Raw genomic sequence first — 19,197 nt, 5'->3', positions numbered from 1 at the left:
AAAATATAAAATGAAATAAGAATACACGCACTACTAATGCAAGGATTATACTATTTAAGAAAAAAATAGAAATTATCCTTTTAAGGCAATTAATTCATCTATAACATTCTTTAAAAATATTAATCACCGCATAACAATCCTTTCATTATATGTTACTCCATCCGTCCCAATTTAAGTGTCTTAATTTGATTGGATACAGAGTTTAAGAAGTAAGGGAGATTTTTGAATCTTATGATCTTAAATAAAAGATGTGTGTAGTCTTTTATATCTAGTGGTCTTAAACTTGCCTTGGGATTGGAAAACTTACTAAATACACAAAAAGACACTCTTTGTGAGACAAACCAAAAAGAAAAATAAGACACTTAAATTCGAACGGAGGGAGTACAATCTGTTTATTACTAGATAATGGTAAGCCCGGGCTCAATCAAAAAAAAAAAGTCAACATAAAGATAATTATAATTCAATTAATTCATATAGCATTTGAATCAGGGGCGATTTTATGCATAAATTTTGGGTAAGTGAACACATGGTCACTCGACTAAACTCCATATATTATGTGTATAATTTTAAAAATATATCTAATATTAACTAAAGGAACACATAGTCAAAATAGGTTGAGTGGAGCACTGGGTAGAGGCTATGTTTACATCCTTAAGTCATGGGTTCAATCCCCAGCTCTTGCACATTTTTGCTATTATTTTCTAAAGCTGCCTTTTGACCTTCCTTTTAATATTATTAACCAAGTAAAAAATGTGTTTTTATTTTATATTGCATCAGATGACTTTTCTTTCCTTTATTTCTAATTATACCAAGTCCCAAAAAGCAAAAAAAAAAAAAAAAACTCCATGGGATAATCTACAACAAGAAGTCGATGTTCTTATAAATTTTTATATCTTATCTTAAAGCAATGGTGAACCCATCTCATTAAAATTCTAGATTCGTCTCTTATTTGAATAGTCCTATATTTTTAAGTACAGAGTTATCGGTTGAGCGGTAGCTTAATAAGTGAGCTTCCTATATACCTTCCACGATTGAAGTGAAGAGTGCAAACTCCATTAGCAGCGTAGCATTCCTTTCCCTTAATCCCCACCCTCCCCTCCCCTCCTCTCCTCTCCTCCTCCCCTCCCACCTGCCTTCCACGGTTGAACTGAGGATTTAAACCCCGTTAGCGACGTAACATTCCTTTTCCTTATCGATTTATATTGTCCAAAAATAATATTCGGATAATTCAAATGTTTTTGTTAATAACAATATTAATCTGAAAACAATTAAAGGAAGCTAAAAGCTTGATATGCAAGTTTACAAAAAAAAAAATATTATTAAGAGAAACACTTTTAGTTGCTGGAGAATACAAATTCTAACTATATAGAAGAGCCGGTTTGGCTCACTTTTTTGTCGTCCGTCCAATTAAAAAAAAAAGTGTGGGCCCCATAGTAAACACCAATCAATATAAAAAAGAAAAAAAAAAAAAAAAAGTGGAACTCACCATAAAAAAAGTGGATCCCATATTAATAAAATCAAGCAATATCCAAAAAAAAAAAAAGTAAATCTCATATTAAAAAAACAAACAATGTCAAAAAAAAGTACATCCCATATTAAAAAATCAAACAATATTCATGTAATTTCTCCTTTTAAATAAGTCTTCTCTTTTAAAAAGTATTAATAAATTTTTGCCAACTTTGTATTCGTAATCGTAGCAAACACTAATATAATAAAGTCTTGGATACGGAGCACAAACTACAATATTATATTAATCGTGTTTTGAACATAATATATATATATATATATATATATATATATATATATATATATATATATATATATATATATATATTACTTTACTACTATACAGAAGAGCCGGTTTATAAGCAAGATCGTCGTCCGTCCTTTGGTCCCACTTTTTTATTTAAGGGCAAAAAAATCATTTGTGGTCCCACCACTTTTTTATTTAAGGGCAAAAAAAATGACATTTTATACTTTATATTACCAACTCTTCTAAAAAGAAGATAGAAATACTTTATTATATTTCTATTTTTGTACTATATAGAAGCATCGGTTTACACATGCTTCGTCGTCAGTCACTCTTAAAAAAAAAAAAAAAAAGTGGACCCCACCCTCTCCAAACTCATGAAAAAAAAAGTAGACCCCATATTAAAAAAACAAGCAATGTCAAAAAAAAAAAAAAAAAAACGTGCACCCCATATATTAAAAAATCAAACAATATTCATGTTATTCCCAAAGTATCCCCATCAAGTCAATAATAGTGGATTCATTGCCACATGCGTATCAACCCATTAGTGGGAGCAAATAAAATTATTGCACAGCAAAAAACATGGACTCCATATTATTGCTTTTTATTCAAAAGGATAAGTAGGCAAATACATACAATTTCCTTTCTTTTCTTATATTAGCCTGAGATCTAATCTAGATATTTAATTGTTGTATTTGTTATTCCGCCATGTCATTTATTTGTTATGTTTACTAAAATAAATATACTTAAAATATTTATATTTTAAAATAAGATAGAATTTAATTACTTTTTCATTTTTTTCTTACTCTAATAAATGTGAAAAGAGATTAATATCAAATGGAGATCAAATAATGAATAAGCTAAATTAGTCAAATTATAATTCTAATTCACGTTTCCTTAAAAAACCATGCAAAAGACAACATGACAAGTAAAATGAGCTAAACTAAATAGTATTTCTTCGTTTAAATAGAAAATCAATTTCTACTTTGTTTTGTTTTAAACATGTAAAATTAATTTAACAATTTGAATTAGAATTATCCAAATCAAAATTTGATAAAAAATAATAAGTATTTTACACTTTTAAATTAATCGAATTAAAATTGAAAGTATCAACTGATGCTTAAATATTGCTATTGTCTTATCTCAAAGAGAGGAAAATAGTTTCCTTTTAAACAAGTCTTCTCTTTTAAAAAGTATTAATAAATTTTTGCCGACTTTGTATTCATAGCCAACACAAATATAATAAAGTTTTAGATACGGAGCACAAACTACAATGTTATATTAATCGTGTTTTGAACATAGTATATATATATATATATATTATCACTATCTAAACATAACTACATACATATAGATACACTATAATCTAAGGTGTTGGGCCCGTGCGTAGCACGACATAAGCCATCTAGTTAGAGGAGAGGGATGAGCTATTTGCTTGCAGCTAGGGAAAGGGGCCCACGTGGGAAATTATTTGTGAGGGCACGTGCTGATGACTGATCATCGAAGGAAAGGGGCAAAATGGTCAAGGGACTCAAAGCATATATTGGAGGTATACAATAAATTAAGGCCAAACCCATCGACAGACACCTGTGGTCGTCCACTTCTTTCACTTGAGCACCTAAAGTGGCCCTTGTTCCATTTAGACACTTCAGGTGGGCCATTCCAATTCTACTTAGACACTTTTTGCACCGTTATCGGAGAAAAACCAACACCAAAGGGAGCGCCACCTCATTGCACATCCAACCAGTCCAAAAGTCCCAAATTTTAATGGTCAAAACTCCACGAATTTACAAATTAGTGAATTTACAATTAAAATGAGTTGGCACAATTTAATTGAGTCGGCACAATTTAAACGAGTTGACACAATTTAATTGGCCACTTAATCCACGTAGGAGACGACTGGTGTTGGTTTTGCTCTGATAACGGTGCAAAAAGTGTCTAAGTAGAATAGGAATGGCCCACCTGAAGTGTCTAAATGGAACAAGGGTCACTTTAGGTGCTCAAGTGAAAGAAGTGTACGACCACAGGTGTTTATCGATGGGTTTGGTCATAAATTAATTTTGCAACCAATAGGATTGTTTCATTACAAGACAATTATGGGTAGGGTAGGATTCGTTAAATGACAAAATGCCTTAAAACAACTGTTATTGACTATTAACACACATGTGGATCCCGTATATTAACCCACATTTCTATACAGTAGAAATTAATCACCAAATAAATAGTTAGTATCTTATTATCTTTTATATATATATATATATATATATATAATTGCAGGGTGATGTGACACTCTTTAGGCCAGAAACTCTATTTATCTTTATTTTCATTTTTTTGTCTTTATTCTATATATTAATGTATCAATTAATTAGTAACAAAAGTTAAATGATGTATCCGTTTGGAGTAGTTGTGTGACCTGTGTCCATACTTTTAAACGTTGCATTCCTTATTTTTTTTTAAATGAAGGAAATAAAAATACTCAAACGAATAATATAAGCACAAGCGGAAGACTCAACAATGGATGTATAGAAGAAATTTATCAAACTAGAGAGAGAATGTAGGAGACTTTACTTAATAATTCAAAACTCTTGAATCTCACTACAATAAAATATGTGACATAGCATCCCTATTTATAATACTAGAAACCAAAATAGACTAGGACTAGAAAACTCATTCCAATATGAACTAGACAAATAAATCCTAACTAAATATGAATTAAATAAATACCAAATACCAATCCTAAACAACTTTGGATTAGTAATTTTGGTTTAATTCCAACATTTATTCTATATTTTAATTTGATGTATCAATTAATTAGTGAAAAAAAGGTTAAATGATGCATCCGTTTAGAATAGTTGTGTCCAAATTTTTAAACGTTGCCTTCTCTTAGTTAGTTATTACCGAATTAATCCCACCTATTCCTATACCCACGTTCTTTTCACCATCCAATGTTATTACTGCATTACTTTCATTGCCATCCATTTCCACTACCCATTACTTCCAATATTGAAAAGACTTCTTCCATTTGTGAGTTCCATTATCAAGATCAGTGGCGGACCCAGAATTTTGAGTTCGGGGGTGCTGGACCCAGGAATTTTGAGTTCGGGGGTGCTCTATTAACTATTTATATCTGTTTTCTTTATATTTTCTATACAGCTATACACTCCATGACTGAATTTAATGGGTGCCGGAGCACCCAAAAATTGTACATGGGTCCGCCACTGCTCAAGATGATCCCAACACTTAGACAAGAAGTTGTCAAACACCATAATAAATTCGTCTTCAAACATGAGACGGTGCTGAACAACGTCCGTGTTTGCATCAGGAATGGCATCACCCATGTTGTAGTAAAGGCGGAATAGCATCGGAAACGGCACTGGAGAGAGGCATTAGAAAGGGCACCGGAGAGACGCACCGAACAAGACTGTTGTAGTCAGGGACATTGCAGAGTCTTTCCCATCAATTGTTGAGATTCCTCGGATGTCATTCCACCATTGTACAACTACAAAGTAATGCTTTAATCCAGATTAGTTTTTCTTTTCATAATCATATACATATACAACAATAACAACATACTCAGTGTAATTTCACAAGTGAATCTGGATAGAGTAGAGTGTACGCAGACCTTATCTCTACCTTGGGAGGTAGAGAGACCGTTACCGTAAGACCCTCGGCTCAAGAGAAAGAATGACAAAAAAATTACTCGAGAATCAACAAAAGCGAAGAAGTCATGACAAAAATACTATAGATAAGCATATGAAGAAAAATAATAATACCTACAGCAAACTAATACAATAATCGAAGTATAAGAGACAAAAAATAATAACAGAAATATATAGCAAGGACAAATGTTACAATCACAGAAAATATAGAAGATTAAGAAACTGAAGGACTAATATTTTATATCATTCATTGAAAGTACTTGACTTTTGGATGGACTTATGTTTATAAACTGTTTGCAGCTTATAAACTAGAAAAAATAAGTTGGGATAGTCTAACTTATTTTTTTTTTGGCTTATAAGCTGTTTTCAGCTTATAAGCTGTTTTAGATAAGCTAAGTCAAATGGGCTCAATTATTTTTTTGAGCTTATTTTAAGCACAAAATGACTTTAAGCTGGTCAGCCAAACACTCAAAAAAGCTGAAAACAGCTTATAAGCAACTTATAAGCCAATCCAAACGGGCTCTATGTGACTATGCTAAATATTTTAATTTTATGTGGATTATCTTATCATTTCTAATTTTCACGAGAATCTGCCTTTAATTATTTTCAGTATTAATTTTTAGTTAGAATATTCTCAACATTTCTAAATTTTACATGAATCTGTCTTTTGATATTTTTAATATTCAAATATTGAGAAAGAATCAGTCGCAAGATCAATGAGATCATTCACAACAGTGCGAAGTGCGGACAAATTTTCTAGTAATTTTTGCATAACTTCTACACCAAACGACCCTTAAGTGAAAAAGAAAAGGAGAAAAAAGAAAAGAAATAAAGGAATAGAAAAGTAACGAAAACAGGCAGCCACACAAACTCCAGCTTTACGTTCGTTTTTCTTTCACTTTCACATTTCACTCTCTTTTCTTTGCTCAAAGGAAAAAACACTCACACTAATCACTATACACTCCCACTATCAAACAAATATTGGACCCTACCATTCAACACTATGTGATTAATCATTTCCACTCTTATGTTCTTTACTATTCCTTTTTTCCTCATTAAAGCAACAAAAGCCAACAAAAATATTACACATCTCACTACCCCACAAACCTTCAAAAAAGCAGCTGGCTAAGTGCCTAATATTATTCGAATAAAAGTAACCAGCTTTTCTTTATGAACTAAAAAGGTTTAGTGAAAAACCATATAACTTATTGAAAAATAAAAGGAAGGGAAAGTGAAGAATAATGGGGGTTTCAATTCCAGTTCTTGTAATTGTTATTGCTCTTCATCTCATTGCTTTTGTTCTTGCTGTCGGTGCTGAACGACGTCGTAGCACGGTATACTCATTTTAGCTCATCTCTCTTTTTTTTTTTTTTTTTTTTTTTTTGTGTTAGTGTGTTTTTTTTTTGTGGGGATAGTTAAAGATTGTTTTTTTTGTGCTTTGTTTGTGGATATAGGTGAAGATTGATTTTTTGTTTAGTGTGTGTAGTTAAAGATTGGGTTGTTTTGGATGTTTTTGGTTTCTTGTGATGCTAAAGATTGATTGTTTTTGGGTGTTTGGTGTTAGAAGGATGGAGTTGAATAGTTGAAAATTGATTTTTTTGGGTATTTCTGAAGGGAGTTCAATAGTTAAAGATTGAACTTCTTGGGTGTTTGGTGTTTTTGGATGGAGTTGAATAGTTAAAGATTGATTTTTTTTGGGTGTTTGATGCTTCTGGATGAAGTTGAATAGTTGAAAATTGATTTTTTTTTTGGGTGTTTGGTGTTTCTAAATGGAGTTGAATAGTTAAAGATTGAACTTCTTGGGTGTTTGGTGTTTTTGGATGGAGTTGAATGGTTAGAGATTGATTTTTTTTGGGTGTTTGGTGCTTCTGGATGTAGTTAAATAGTTGAAGATTGATTTTTTTGGGTGTTTGGTGTTTCTGGATGGAGTTCAATAGTTAAAGATTGATTTTTTTTTTTTGGGGGTGTTTGGTGTTTCTAAATGGAGTTGAATAGTTAAAGATTGGATTTTTATGGGTTTTTGGTGTTTCTAAATGGAGTTCAATAGTTAAAGATTGATTCTTTTTTGGGTGTTTGGTGTTGCTGGATGGTGTTGAATAGTTAAAAATGATTTTTTTTTTTGGGTTTTTGGTGTTTCTGGATGGAATTGAATAGTCAAAGATTGAATTTGTTGGGTTTTGGGGTATTCGATGGAGTTCAATAGTTAAAGATTGAACTTTCTGGGTGTTTTTTTGTTTCTTGCTGTAGTTAAAGATATGATTTTTATGGGGTGCTGTTTAGCTTCTGGGTGTTGTAAAGATTGAGTTTTTGCTTTTACTTTTTTGTGTCTAGTTCAAGATTAAACTTTTTGGTGATTTTGTTTTCTCGGTATAGTTAAAGTTTGGAATCGTTTTTTTTTTTTTTTTGGTTTTTTTGGTTTATGGGTATAGTTGCATGATACGCAAGGATTCATATAGCAGACTCCAACTTGCTTCGAATTGACGCTTAGTTGTTGTTATGTTTTCCGGGTGTAGTTAATTCACTTTTTTTGGGTTTTTCTTTCGTTTCTGTGTAATTAAAGATTGAATTTTCAATGTTGTTTTGTGTTTGTGAAGGCGAAAGTAGTACCGGATAAGTATGATGAAAGAACGTACTGTGTGTATGGAACGGACGCTTCCACGGTGTACGGGTTGGCAGCATTTGGGTTGCTACTGATTAGCCAAGTGTTGGTTAATGGCGTTACCAAGTGCTTGTGTTTTGGAAGAGGAATGATGGGTGGTAGTTCTACTACTTGTGCCATTTTCTTCTTTGTCTTCTCCTGGTAAGAATATGGTTCTCTGTTTTCCCTCTTATTCTCGGTTAAATTACATTCTTTTGCCACTATTTTTTACGCTCTGGTTATAGTGCATGCACTGCTTAGAGTTTAAAATATTCACGTGATTTAGGCAATGAGGTTGTTTTTGTCAATTAGTCTTAATTGGTTCTGTTTGTTGGATGGTTGGTCATTGGTGGATCACTACTTGTTTAAGTGTTGATATTGCTTAGTACCCTTTGCATGTATCTGTGTGTTTCTATGCTTGGTGATTAGTATTAATGTGTATACAGCCTTTCGATTTGGTTAGGTTAGCTTGTTGTTGTATTTATGGTATATTACTCAAGCAGGCGTCTCAAATGTTTGAGCTTTTCTCACTCTTGCTAGAATAAAGGAGAATGAAGCTTTCAAGCCCTTCTCTGTTACATGTTTTATTTCTGTTTGTTTTCTCCAGAAAGTAATGTCTTCTTGTGCTGTACCATCATCATTTTGGTGTCCTCTAGCCTTTAGCTTTGCCAGTAGCAACGTGTAAATGCTCATTAGACGCTGAAATAGCAATGTCTATTAGGCAGCAGTAACTGTCCTTTCCTCTCTTTTGGGTTCAGATTGAAGAGCTGGGAAGTTAAGATTGACTAGTTCTTGAATTATAAACTAATCAAGGAATCATACCTTGCTGGAACTTAAACTTGCCATAGAGTAACTGTAGTTGGATGTTAAGTATTCCAGAGTTTCATTAGTGACCTTATTCTTCCTGTCTGTTTGCACCATTTTGATGAAGTTCTGTACCCCTCTCTTTCATCCACGGTTTACATTCTTTTTATTTGAGCCAAATCAGTGTCACTAGATAAATTCTGACCTTTATAGTGTGACATTAAGTTGTGATTGTACTTGTGCAATAGGTAAAGAAATGCTCAAAACCAATTTAACTTTTTCACTGAGGAAATTGATTCATTAAGTTGTTATGTGAGTAGCTGTGACACCTGTAACAAGTGCAAACCCTTGATGGATCTTTGAATTACCACTGGATGTTTGCTCCAATCTTACCGGCACTAAAATTAGTGGTTGAGAGATAATGAAACTATTTTGGAGTTCTGCTGAGGTGAGTTTTGACTTCTTTTTTTAATTCTTGTACAACAGTTGGTCCTGTTATCTCATGAACTATGAGCCTTAGCAAATGTTGAATGTTTACACAAGATAATTAGGAAGAAACATGAATAGTAATGCCAATACGGAATCAATATGTGATGATACTATTTTCCTTTGGGAAGAATACATATGTAACTTTTAACCAGTTCTGGTTAGTGTTTTCTTTATTTTTGTGATCAGTTAGTGTCTGCATAAATTAGGAAAGGGAGATGAGACAGGAGGTAGAAATATGAGCAGTAAATTGTACCACTAGTTTGATGGAGTTAGCGCGAATGATTTATGCCCGAATAGAGCAGAATGGTTACACAAGATTCATACAATCGACTCCTAATTTGTTTGGGATTAAGGTATAGTAATATTGTTGTTTAACATTGTTTCGCCGGAGAAGCTTAATTGTTGTTCTCCCGTATTTCTATTCGTCCTCATGTTCACTTCCTCCCAAACTCAAAAGCTTAGTTCGCACCAACAGTTCAAACACCTAACAAGTCACCCTTTGCCTTCCTATGCCCAGAGCCGAATCGAGGATTTCTAGAGAATGGGTTCACCACTAAAAAAACAAAGAAGTAAAAATGTATTAAGTGGGAATTGATCCCTAGACCTCTAGGTAAATAGCTCAACATTCAACCAAGTGCACCATTTAGCCTTCTTGTAGCATGTGTTCCTGTAGTTAATATTATACCATTTTTTAAAAATATATACATAAAATACCTAATTTTATGGAGAGACCATGTGTTCACGTGACCCAAAATTAGTACATAAAATCGCCCCTGCCTATACCAACAAAGCTTTACATTTGTTGTCTTTCACACTCAAGGGTGTGGAATGGGGGGCCATGAGGTCTCGGGTTCAAAATTCCAAAAAAAAAAAGTTTTACTAGGTGAATTATTCCCATTTGGCTAAGCCTTGGTGTGTAGAGTTATCCTGTACCTTACTGATTGGACCTTACTGATTGGAGGTAGCAGGTACCCGGTGGGATTAGTCAAGATGCGCGCAAGTTGTACTGGAACACAATCGTCATCCAAAAAAAATGTTATCTTTGATTTTCTCTTTTTTGATAAGTTAAATTATTGTCTCTCATACAAAGCTACAATGGCTAGTGTAATTCTCTTCTCCCTGCACTTTCAATTCTTAATCCTCTCAAAGAAAACTAATATATTCTGGGACCATACTTCTTATTTTTAATTGTTCCTCGGTGTCATTTTTCAGAGAGACTTAACTAGGGGAAGTAAAAGTTATTTATTAATGTAAAACTAGAAAATCAATTCAAAGAAATTTCTTTAGTAGTTTGCCCTTATCCTGATCTCATGCCTGCCAGAGTCCCGAACCAGCTCCTCCGATAATTTAAAATGGTAACAGAGTTGAAGACTAAAAAGGGGATAAGAAGGACGTTACATACTTACTCGCACTTGTTGTTTACATCAAACCAAACAAGTTAACTTTAGCAGTTAAATATTAGAGTAATTTTACATTTCAGTTAACCATGATTGTAGAAGCATGAAGAAATAAGAACAAAATCAACTTTGTTCCCCAGAAAATGAAAAGAAAGGAGAAGGGGAGGGAGCAGGGGAGAGGGGATTGAGAATACTAGCAAAATTCTCAGAGATACTTTCAGTATACTTTGACATCTCTTCTCTATCACATTTTTTTTACCTTTTGGCTCATAGTCTATGGCTATCATCACGATAGTTACTTGTGCATGTAAATCCATTTAGCACATCTGTTGATCTTTTCTTTTTCCTGCTTAACCTCTCCATCTAAAGTCATCTAAAGCAGCCACTGAAACTTGATGGCACTAGAATTACATAAAGCTATTCCTTACTTCTTTTGAATGACAAACAGGGTTAGCTTTTTAGGAGCGGAAGCATGCTTATTGGCCGGATCAGCAAGGAATGCATATCATACAAAGTATCGCGGGGTTTTCCTAGCTGACCACTTGTCGTGTGCCACCCTCCGAAAAGGCGTATTCGCTGCTGGCGCCGCCCTGACTTTATTATCAATGATCGGATCCATTTTCTACTACTGGATTCACTCAAAAGCCGATACCGGTGGATGGCAAAAGCACAAAAATGAAGGACTTGGAATGGCAACATCTAATTATAATGAATCTACTGAAAGAAAGGGCTAATCCGTGTTTCTTCTAAACATGAAGAATTCCTGGTTTTGTTTTGTACCACCCTTAGTAACATACATAATATTATATATGAATGTAGTCTGTAGGAATCTAAGTAAATGCATATTAGCAGTATCCGCGTCCACGTCCTGTTTGTAATAGCTTTTCTGATTGTCAATTGTATGCATATGTACAATGTAAGCCTTCATTTCTGGGAAGGTCACAAATTATGATCTCTATGATTTTCTTGGTAGTGCACTTGAAAGAGAGTAGTACAATTTTACAGTCTGAATTAGTGTTCTAGGGTTTATTTTGTATTTCTGTGTAAGTGAACAAACTATGAAATGAAAAAATGCTATTCACTTCCATTTTATAGGTGTGAAGAGATTAGTTTTTTTTTTTTTGTTCTCCGAATACACTTCAATAGAATATGTATGCATAATAACTTTATGTAGCAGAACACAAATAACTGTTCGAAGCTTGGAAGCTAGATTTCAGGGGCTATAATTTTTGTTCATATATCAACCCAATCCGATATATATATTGAGTGTTGTATGTCTTAGAATTTGAGTTATGAGTCTCTTAATAGAATGTATTCTCCTTGAGTCATGTTTACAACTTGTCTTCTTTAAGCCTTGCCAATTACTTGTTGAGTTCATACGCCTGTTATTCACGAGCACCCAATGCGAGTAAATTTTTATCATATGATAAATTAGATAAGAAAGGGGATGAGAATGAAACAATCAATATGGAATGTTATGGACGTGTTTTTCCAGCTCCCACGGGAAAGTCATTTTTCTAATCTTTAAAGTTGTTTTCCTATATATTTTGACCAACCAAATATAGGAAAACTGAAAACATATTGTTGGATGGAAAAGCCGAAAATTTTGCTCCTGCATACTAAAAAAGCACCATATTTGTGTTTCTTTTTTCCGTTCAACTCAAGATTTCATTTGAGTCTAGTTTAAAATTAGTAGGCCTAAAACAGTTGGATTTAAATTGTTCAGTTCGAACCGTGAAAAAGAATCAATAAATTAAAGACAAACAAATTAACTATGTACTTGTTCATTTTACATCAAGCAATATGTGGAGTAATTTAGTAAGGAGCCGTTTGGACATGATTTGAAACCACAAGATGAAATCATGATTTGAAATCATGTTTGGATATACAATTTGAATTTCTTAAGTTGTATTTTTTCTTATAAACATAAAAACCCCACAAGTTGTGAATACTATCAAAATATTTTCAATTCTTATACAATCTTACCAAATAAGCAAGTCATAGTTCATAACAAAATTAATACGCTACTAGACAACCTTTTAAAAAAATACAAGATCAAACTTTAGTTCAATAAAAAAGAAAATTTAACATGAATAGTAATGTAACTACTCTTTAATATAATCCGCTCACATGGTAGACATAAATAAAGGTTGGTAAATGGTTGGTGGGAGTAATTATTAAAAATATCTATCAACTTATGAATCTTTTTTTCAAGATATAAACTCATGGGTCAAGTTTTATATTTTAAAGTTTTGAAACCATGGTTTGAAATTTCAAATCGTGCCTTTTTGGATGATTTGAGATTTGAAATCATGGTTTGAAACCAAGAGATGTAATGCATGTCCAATAGTTAATTTTATCGCATGATTTCAAATCATCCAAACGCGTACTAACTCCCGATAGGCAGATAAAACTGTGAAAGCAAGATGTATAAGGGGATTGATTTATCAAGCCAACAGGTTCTGAATGATCTCTCTCTCATGATTAAAAAGTGGTTAAAAAGAATTCATATTATCCGTTCGAGAAACGTGTCTCAGTTACAGCCAACTCCCCTATCTCTTTCCTATGGGAAACTAGCCTCACTTTTTTGTTTCACAATGCTAGGACCAATAAAATCTCGTCACTTGTCAATACAAAATTTATTTGGCAACTAGCTTGGTTATTGGACATGGCAATTGTCTATCTACATAGATCTAATCAATTTGATCTAACTATGAAGCGGTATTAATTGTGGCGATGGATAAGATATTTTCACTCTTAACTGAAGATCTCGAGTTCAAATTCGGAGCAGAAGAAAATGTAGGCAACACTTCCTCATTAACGAGGCTTACGCAATGTGAATTCAGATTAGTCAGGCAAAAGGAATTATTATTAGTGTTATAAAGTTAACCTGGAGGAGATATATGAAATTTTATCCTTCTTTACGTTTCACTCATTATTGTAATTTCTACTATTAACTATGTGTTAACAAAGCTTCAATTAGTTATAGCTAGAGGCAGCAGAGTGAATGAAATAACACAAATAGGAAACATAATTAAAAAGCAGATTTACTATTGAGCAATATAATACTCATTGCTCTTGAAGAAAATTAACTAGAATTAGAACAAACAACAGTGGTAAACTTTTTGTAACTTAAAAGACTAAGAATTTCAAGATAACTCCCAACTTTAAAAACCATACTATTACAATTAATTGACGAACAACATTAAGGATATATGACACTCTTCAACAACAAGAAAACACACACTTTAGTTATATCGATCTTAAACACAAAGGCTGATTATAGAGAACAACAACAACTACGTACGCTTCAGTCCCAAACATATCGAGGTTGGCTATATGACTCCTCACAGACCATACGTTACTGCATATAATTAAACACATCTCATACCAATATAAAAGGCTAATTATAGAGAACAACAAACAATTACTACGTACGCCTCAGTCCCAAACATGTCGGGTAGGACTCCTCGTATTGCCCATACCATGTTACTCCATATAAACTCGTCTTAGGCAATATTAAAGGGAATTAATTTTCTTAGCAACTTGGGAAAGGGGAACCACAAGTAGTAGCCACTTTCTTGGCATTAGGAGAAGAAATCATCTTTTGAAGCCTTGGATCCTTCATGTATTTGCAAAGACATGGTCTTTGTTCTTTCAGCTTTGAGCAACAAATTGCACTTGGAGTTGTGGATGATGTTATGGCAGTTGCACAAGGACTTAATTGCAGTGGGTTGCAACTCACATCTGCTTTTGCTACCTTAGTTTCTTGAACAAGAATCAAAAGTACAATGGCAAAAATAGCCACAAACCTCATTGATGCCATTTTGTATGATCTAGTGTGTGTGTTTGTGTGTGCAAGAGAGAATTGTTTGCAAGTCAGAGTACTATGTTGTTGTGTGTGTTGTGATGAATGCATTGGCATGTAGGCTCAATTTATAGAAGGGGAAGATCAGAGGCGGAGTCAAAATTTAAACTTGATGAGTTCAACTTTTAAGGCTCACATTATTTAAAACACTCTGTTTTTGAATTATAGGTTCATAATTTAAAATTTATCGAAACTTTAATGAGTTTTTTAATCATGTATATACACACACATGTATATATATGTTCTTTGTAAAAAATGTTGGGTTTAGTTGAACACACCGTACAAAGGCTGCATCCATCTAGTAGAAAGTAAAGTTGAATATATATATATATATATATATTACTGACAAAGCAAAATAAAAAGAAGATTTTTTTTTTCTCTCGTTAATTTTTTTTTTCCCTTCATGATCATGTGTCCGGTTAAAGTAAAATAAGGATTTTAAAATATAAATAAAAGACATCTACAAGTATTTTTCTCAAATCATTTGATAGATTTGGAAGATTGTAATCTTTCCACTTTTTTGTGCAACACAGAGAAATAACTTTCTCACGTTATCTGTCATATAAAAAAAAAAACCTTGTCTACTTATCTGTTGTTCGTGAACAAGGGTATCATGCAAACAAAAAGTATATAAAAATAAAAGCTAGAGAGGAAAAAAACAGAAAATGATCAACCCAACCATTATTAATTATGAACATCTATCCAATTTTTTTTTTTTTTTTTTTTTTTTTTTTGTGGTTTTAGCTGGTTATAATATTCAGAATATTTAAGTTACAACTGAGTATAAGTAGAAAGAGGAGACTAGATTGAGCCTAGTACAAATAATTGATATTCAGAAAATGGAAGGCTTTAAAATTTCATGCATAATTAGTAATTATATCGGCATGCTTAACCATTAGTTGAAGCTATCATAACAATCATAAGTGTGAGCAAATATTATGGATCCATAAAGCTCCTTCAATTCAAAGCTTTTGTTTATGTGGTCCTATTCTTTGATTGCGTAGAGTCAGAAATGAATTTATGATTTGAAACTTATGAGTTTTAGATTCTAATTTTTTAAAGTTATTGAGTCATATATATATATATATATATATACGCGCACATACACACATATATATGACGAAATCTTTAAAAATACATACAAAATTTGAGTAAAAGTTATTGGGTTTTGCCAAAATTGTATCGTAAACGATACATCCACCCTTGCGTGGAGTTGAGTTGAAAGGTTATTCCATGCGAGTCTTGCACGATAAAAACTTATTATTAACAGCTTATGTTTATAGTTTAATCTTCATTCAACATCAAATTAAATTAATAATTTATGGGGTCAACCGATTCTAATTACTTTTTATCTTAAATATGAATATCTTTTTTACGAGATTGTTGAATTTTTAATTTATTAACTATCTTATTATCTTATTATTTAAAAAGTCGGCCATTTCATATATGTGGAATTGAGGGACTAAGGGAATAGCGGGGTAGCTTGACCATAAGGCCAATAAAACAATCGCTTGGGGTGTCAACTTTTTGGGGCCTATTTTTTTCCTTAAAGATGTATTTTATATACTGCCTTCGTTCAATTTATGTGAACCTGTTTGACTGGCATGAAGTTTACGAAAGGAGAGGAGACTTTTAAACTTGTGGTGTTAGATGAGTCAAATATATTTTGTGTGACTATAAATGATTGCATAAAGGTAAATTTTTTCCAAATATAGGAAAAGGGTCATTCTTTTTTGCACGGACTAATAACGAAATAAGTTCACATAAATTGAAATAGAAGGAGTGTATAATTGTTGCCTCAGCCGAAAGAAGTTTTTCAAAATTAAAATTGATAAAATCTTATCTAAGATCAACAATGTATCAAGCTAGATTGAATGAATTAACTATATTATCAATTGAAAAAGAATTGTTAGAACAAATCAATTATAAAACAGCAATTGATCACTTCGTATCCAAAAAAAGCTAAAAAAATTGACTTTAAATAAAAATACATATGACGATCTTTCCTTTAAAAAAGAATATGACCTCCCTATGAAGTTTGGCTTTAGGCTCCCAATGTTGTTGAGACGGCATGGGGAGTAGTAATTGCCAAGTATTACTTACTTGCATTCGCTGTTAATTATAACTAAGTAATAAATATTTGTATTAAAAATAAATATTTTATTTATTAACGTGATTATATCGACTGTGAATAAATTAAACATTTGACGTAACAATATATACTCTCTCCTAATCATTAAGGATTCATTCTTTTCGGTGATGTGATCCGATCCATTACCTTTTGGCCGTGGCATGCGCCTCCTATATATCACACTTTATTGCTGTCGTGTTTTTAATTCAAGTCAAGATGTAAAAATGATTAATTGAAAAAAAGAAAAAAGAAAAAGATGTAATATGATTTCATCATTATAGGAAGGGCCCAACCTCGGCATGCATCACGTATATATTCTTCAAAAACAAGAATATATAATATAAGTATATAAATACGATTCTATGAGGAAAACGTATAGTATGTCTTAGAATATTATTTTAATTAGAGGTGAGTTTAAGTTATATATATTGATAATATAAAAATTATGTATGAAATAATACATCTAGATTTTAATGATAAGCATTACTTCTTAAGAACAAGACAATCCGATGGAAGAAATATCTCGTGTTCATGCAAGGGGGAAGAGTCGCACCCTAAGGGCGTGTAATGTAGGCAGTCTATCCTGACGAAAGTACCAAAAGTTGATTCCACTTTTTGAACTCATAACTATATATAGCACGAGATAATTTTACCGTTGCTCCAAGACTCCCCATAAATCATATACCGATAATTTAAAAAATATTATAATGTCCGTGTATATAACTCATATTCTTAATGATATATATCAACTATCCGTGCTTAACATAGTAAATTTTTAAAATCTCTCATCGAGGGAAATAGAATATCACTACAGTAAATCAAATGTTACAAGTATCATATTCAACTGTATAATATTTCAGTATACTAATTATTACGGGGTATTGATGAGATGAATGCTGAGGTATCTTCACTTTTAATTAGAGGTCTCCGATTCGAATTTAGGAATAATGATTTTCTTGATAGGGAGCGCTTGCCCCTTTATGGACCCTACACAATAAATTTCAGGGGTACCAGGTGGTTATATAGCAAACAAATATAATTCGTTTCACTTTAATCACCTTCATGGACCAAGTTTTGTCCACTGTAAAAACAAATTATTATTTTCGTTTCTCCAATTCTCCCCTTTCTCATAAAATTTAAGTTAAAATCCATGATTTAATGAAAAGAAAAAAGAGGAGCTTCTTTTGATGCAAAGTTGAAAATGTAGGAAACAAAGTGGAACGGGTATTATGTTGTCATAAAAAGTGAGTCGAAATTCAATGAATAAAAATGCTTTTATTTATTTTGACAATGATTAGTTTATCCAAATAGTTTTTCAAGGACCTAATGTACCACAAATAATAGGAGCCACTAATGATTGCTTCATTGTAGAATTTTGATACCCAATTTTGGTGAGAGGTTAATTTTTTTAATTTTCAAAATGTAAAACTGTTGATGATTAATAAAAAGATCATCATCGCAAGGTAAACTAAACTTTTTGGTTAAGACAAGTTAGTGGTCAAAGATCCTATCTAATCTTTGATTATATAAAAGCCAATAAATATGGAAACTTTTATTGCAAAAAGTTGAAATTTTAGTCTAATGTTCAGATTGCATGAATAAATTGGAAAATGACATGAAATTGGTACATGTCTTTGACTCACTGCTTTTAAATTTTTAATGTTACCAACAAAATATATAAAGGATGTTTATGAATGTATTTACAGCTTGGCAAAACTGGAGAAAAAAAAAATTACTGGTCAATGGCATGAATTTAATATGATTTGGTCCTCATTAGGATTAGTTTGAGAATTCTTAATAGACCTAAATAGAGCAATTTCACTCTACGACCAGTTTCTAAGATACTTTACAAGTTAAATATATTATGAGGGTAAGTGCACAAAAAGCCGCTTTTAAGACTTCCATCTAAACATAATCAAATTTTACAAAGTATTTAATATTAGAGAATTAATCTAAATAGCCGAACCATTAAGCTTAATATTAGAGAATTATTCTACAATTAATAATCGATAAGCCAAATAATTAAACGTAATTATTTACCTGCAAAATAAGCAGCCCTACATCAAATTCTAACACGAAGATCTGAAATTTGAAGTGCTAAAAGTTGTTACCTAGTGGCTGATGAAGCTTCTACCAGGTGTCATCCATTAATTCTAACTGGGCCTGCAAAATAAAATGGGCCTAGTTGATTGAATCATAATAGGGATTGGCCATAAGTAGGGCTTAGACCAATTGGATAACTTACCTAAATAACTATCTTTTAATGCTTGCTTTCAATTCTTAACTACCTTTTTGCTATTTACAATTCATAGCTACATTTAGGCATTTTCACTGTATTTGATTGTATTTCAGTGTATTTGAATATACTGTTTAGTTGTATCCAACCTTATCTGATGTCACATGTATTTGGCTGTATTTGGATACATGCAACCTTAATTTCTCTGAATACATGTGTATTCAA

At 32.3% G+C, this 19,197-nt stretch overlaps 1 protein-coding gene across 1 annotated transcript; it reads left to right on the top strand.

Moving 5' to 3' along the window:
* The first annotated feature begins 6,410 nt into the window (after positions 1-6,410).
* Positions 6,411-11,827, top strand: LOC132641692 (uncharacterized). Its single transcript, XM_060358771.1, has 3 exons — positions 6,411-6,743; positions 8,004-8,209; positions 11,186-11,827. The coding sequence occupies exons 1-3, from the start codon at positions 6,651-6,653 to the stop codon at positions 11,469-11,471; spliced, it is 585 nt and encodes a 194-aa protein (XP_060214754.1). The 5' UTR covers positions 6,411-6,650; the 3' UTR covers positions 11,472-11,827.
* The last annotated feature ends 7,370 nt before the right edge of the window (positions 11,828-19,197 follow it).

This window comes from Lycium barbarum, chromosome 5, assembly GCF_019175385.1.
Source record: "Lycium barbarum isolate Lr01 chromosome 5, ASM1917538v2, whole genome shotgun sequence".
In the NCBI taxonomy this organism is placed as follows: Eukaryota; Viridiplantae; Streptophyta; class Magnoliopsida; order Solanales; family Solanaceae; genus Lycium; species Lycium barbarum.
The sequence above is the reverse complement of the archived record's forward strand: the minus strand, read 5'-3'. Positions and strand labels throughout refer to the sequence as shown.

Coding starts and splice junctions, on each gene's coding strand:
- LOC132641692 (XM_060358771.1), top strand. CDS start 6,651: ATGGGGGTTTCAATTCCAGTTCTTGTAATTGTTATTGCTCTTCATCTC. Junction 6,744..8,003: donor CTGAACGACGTCGTAGCACG/GTATACTCATTT, acceptor GTGTTTGTGAAG/GCGAAAGTAGTACCGGATAA. Junction 8,210..11,185: donor TTCTTCTTTGTCTTCTCCTG/GTAAGAATATGG, acceptor AATGACAAACAG/GGTTAGCTTTTTAGGAGCGG.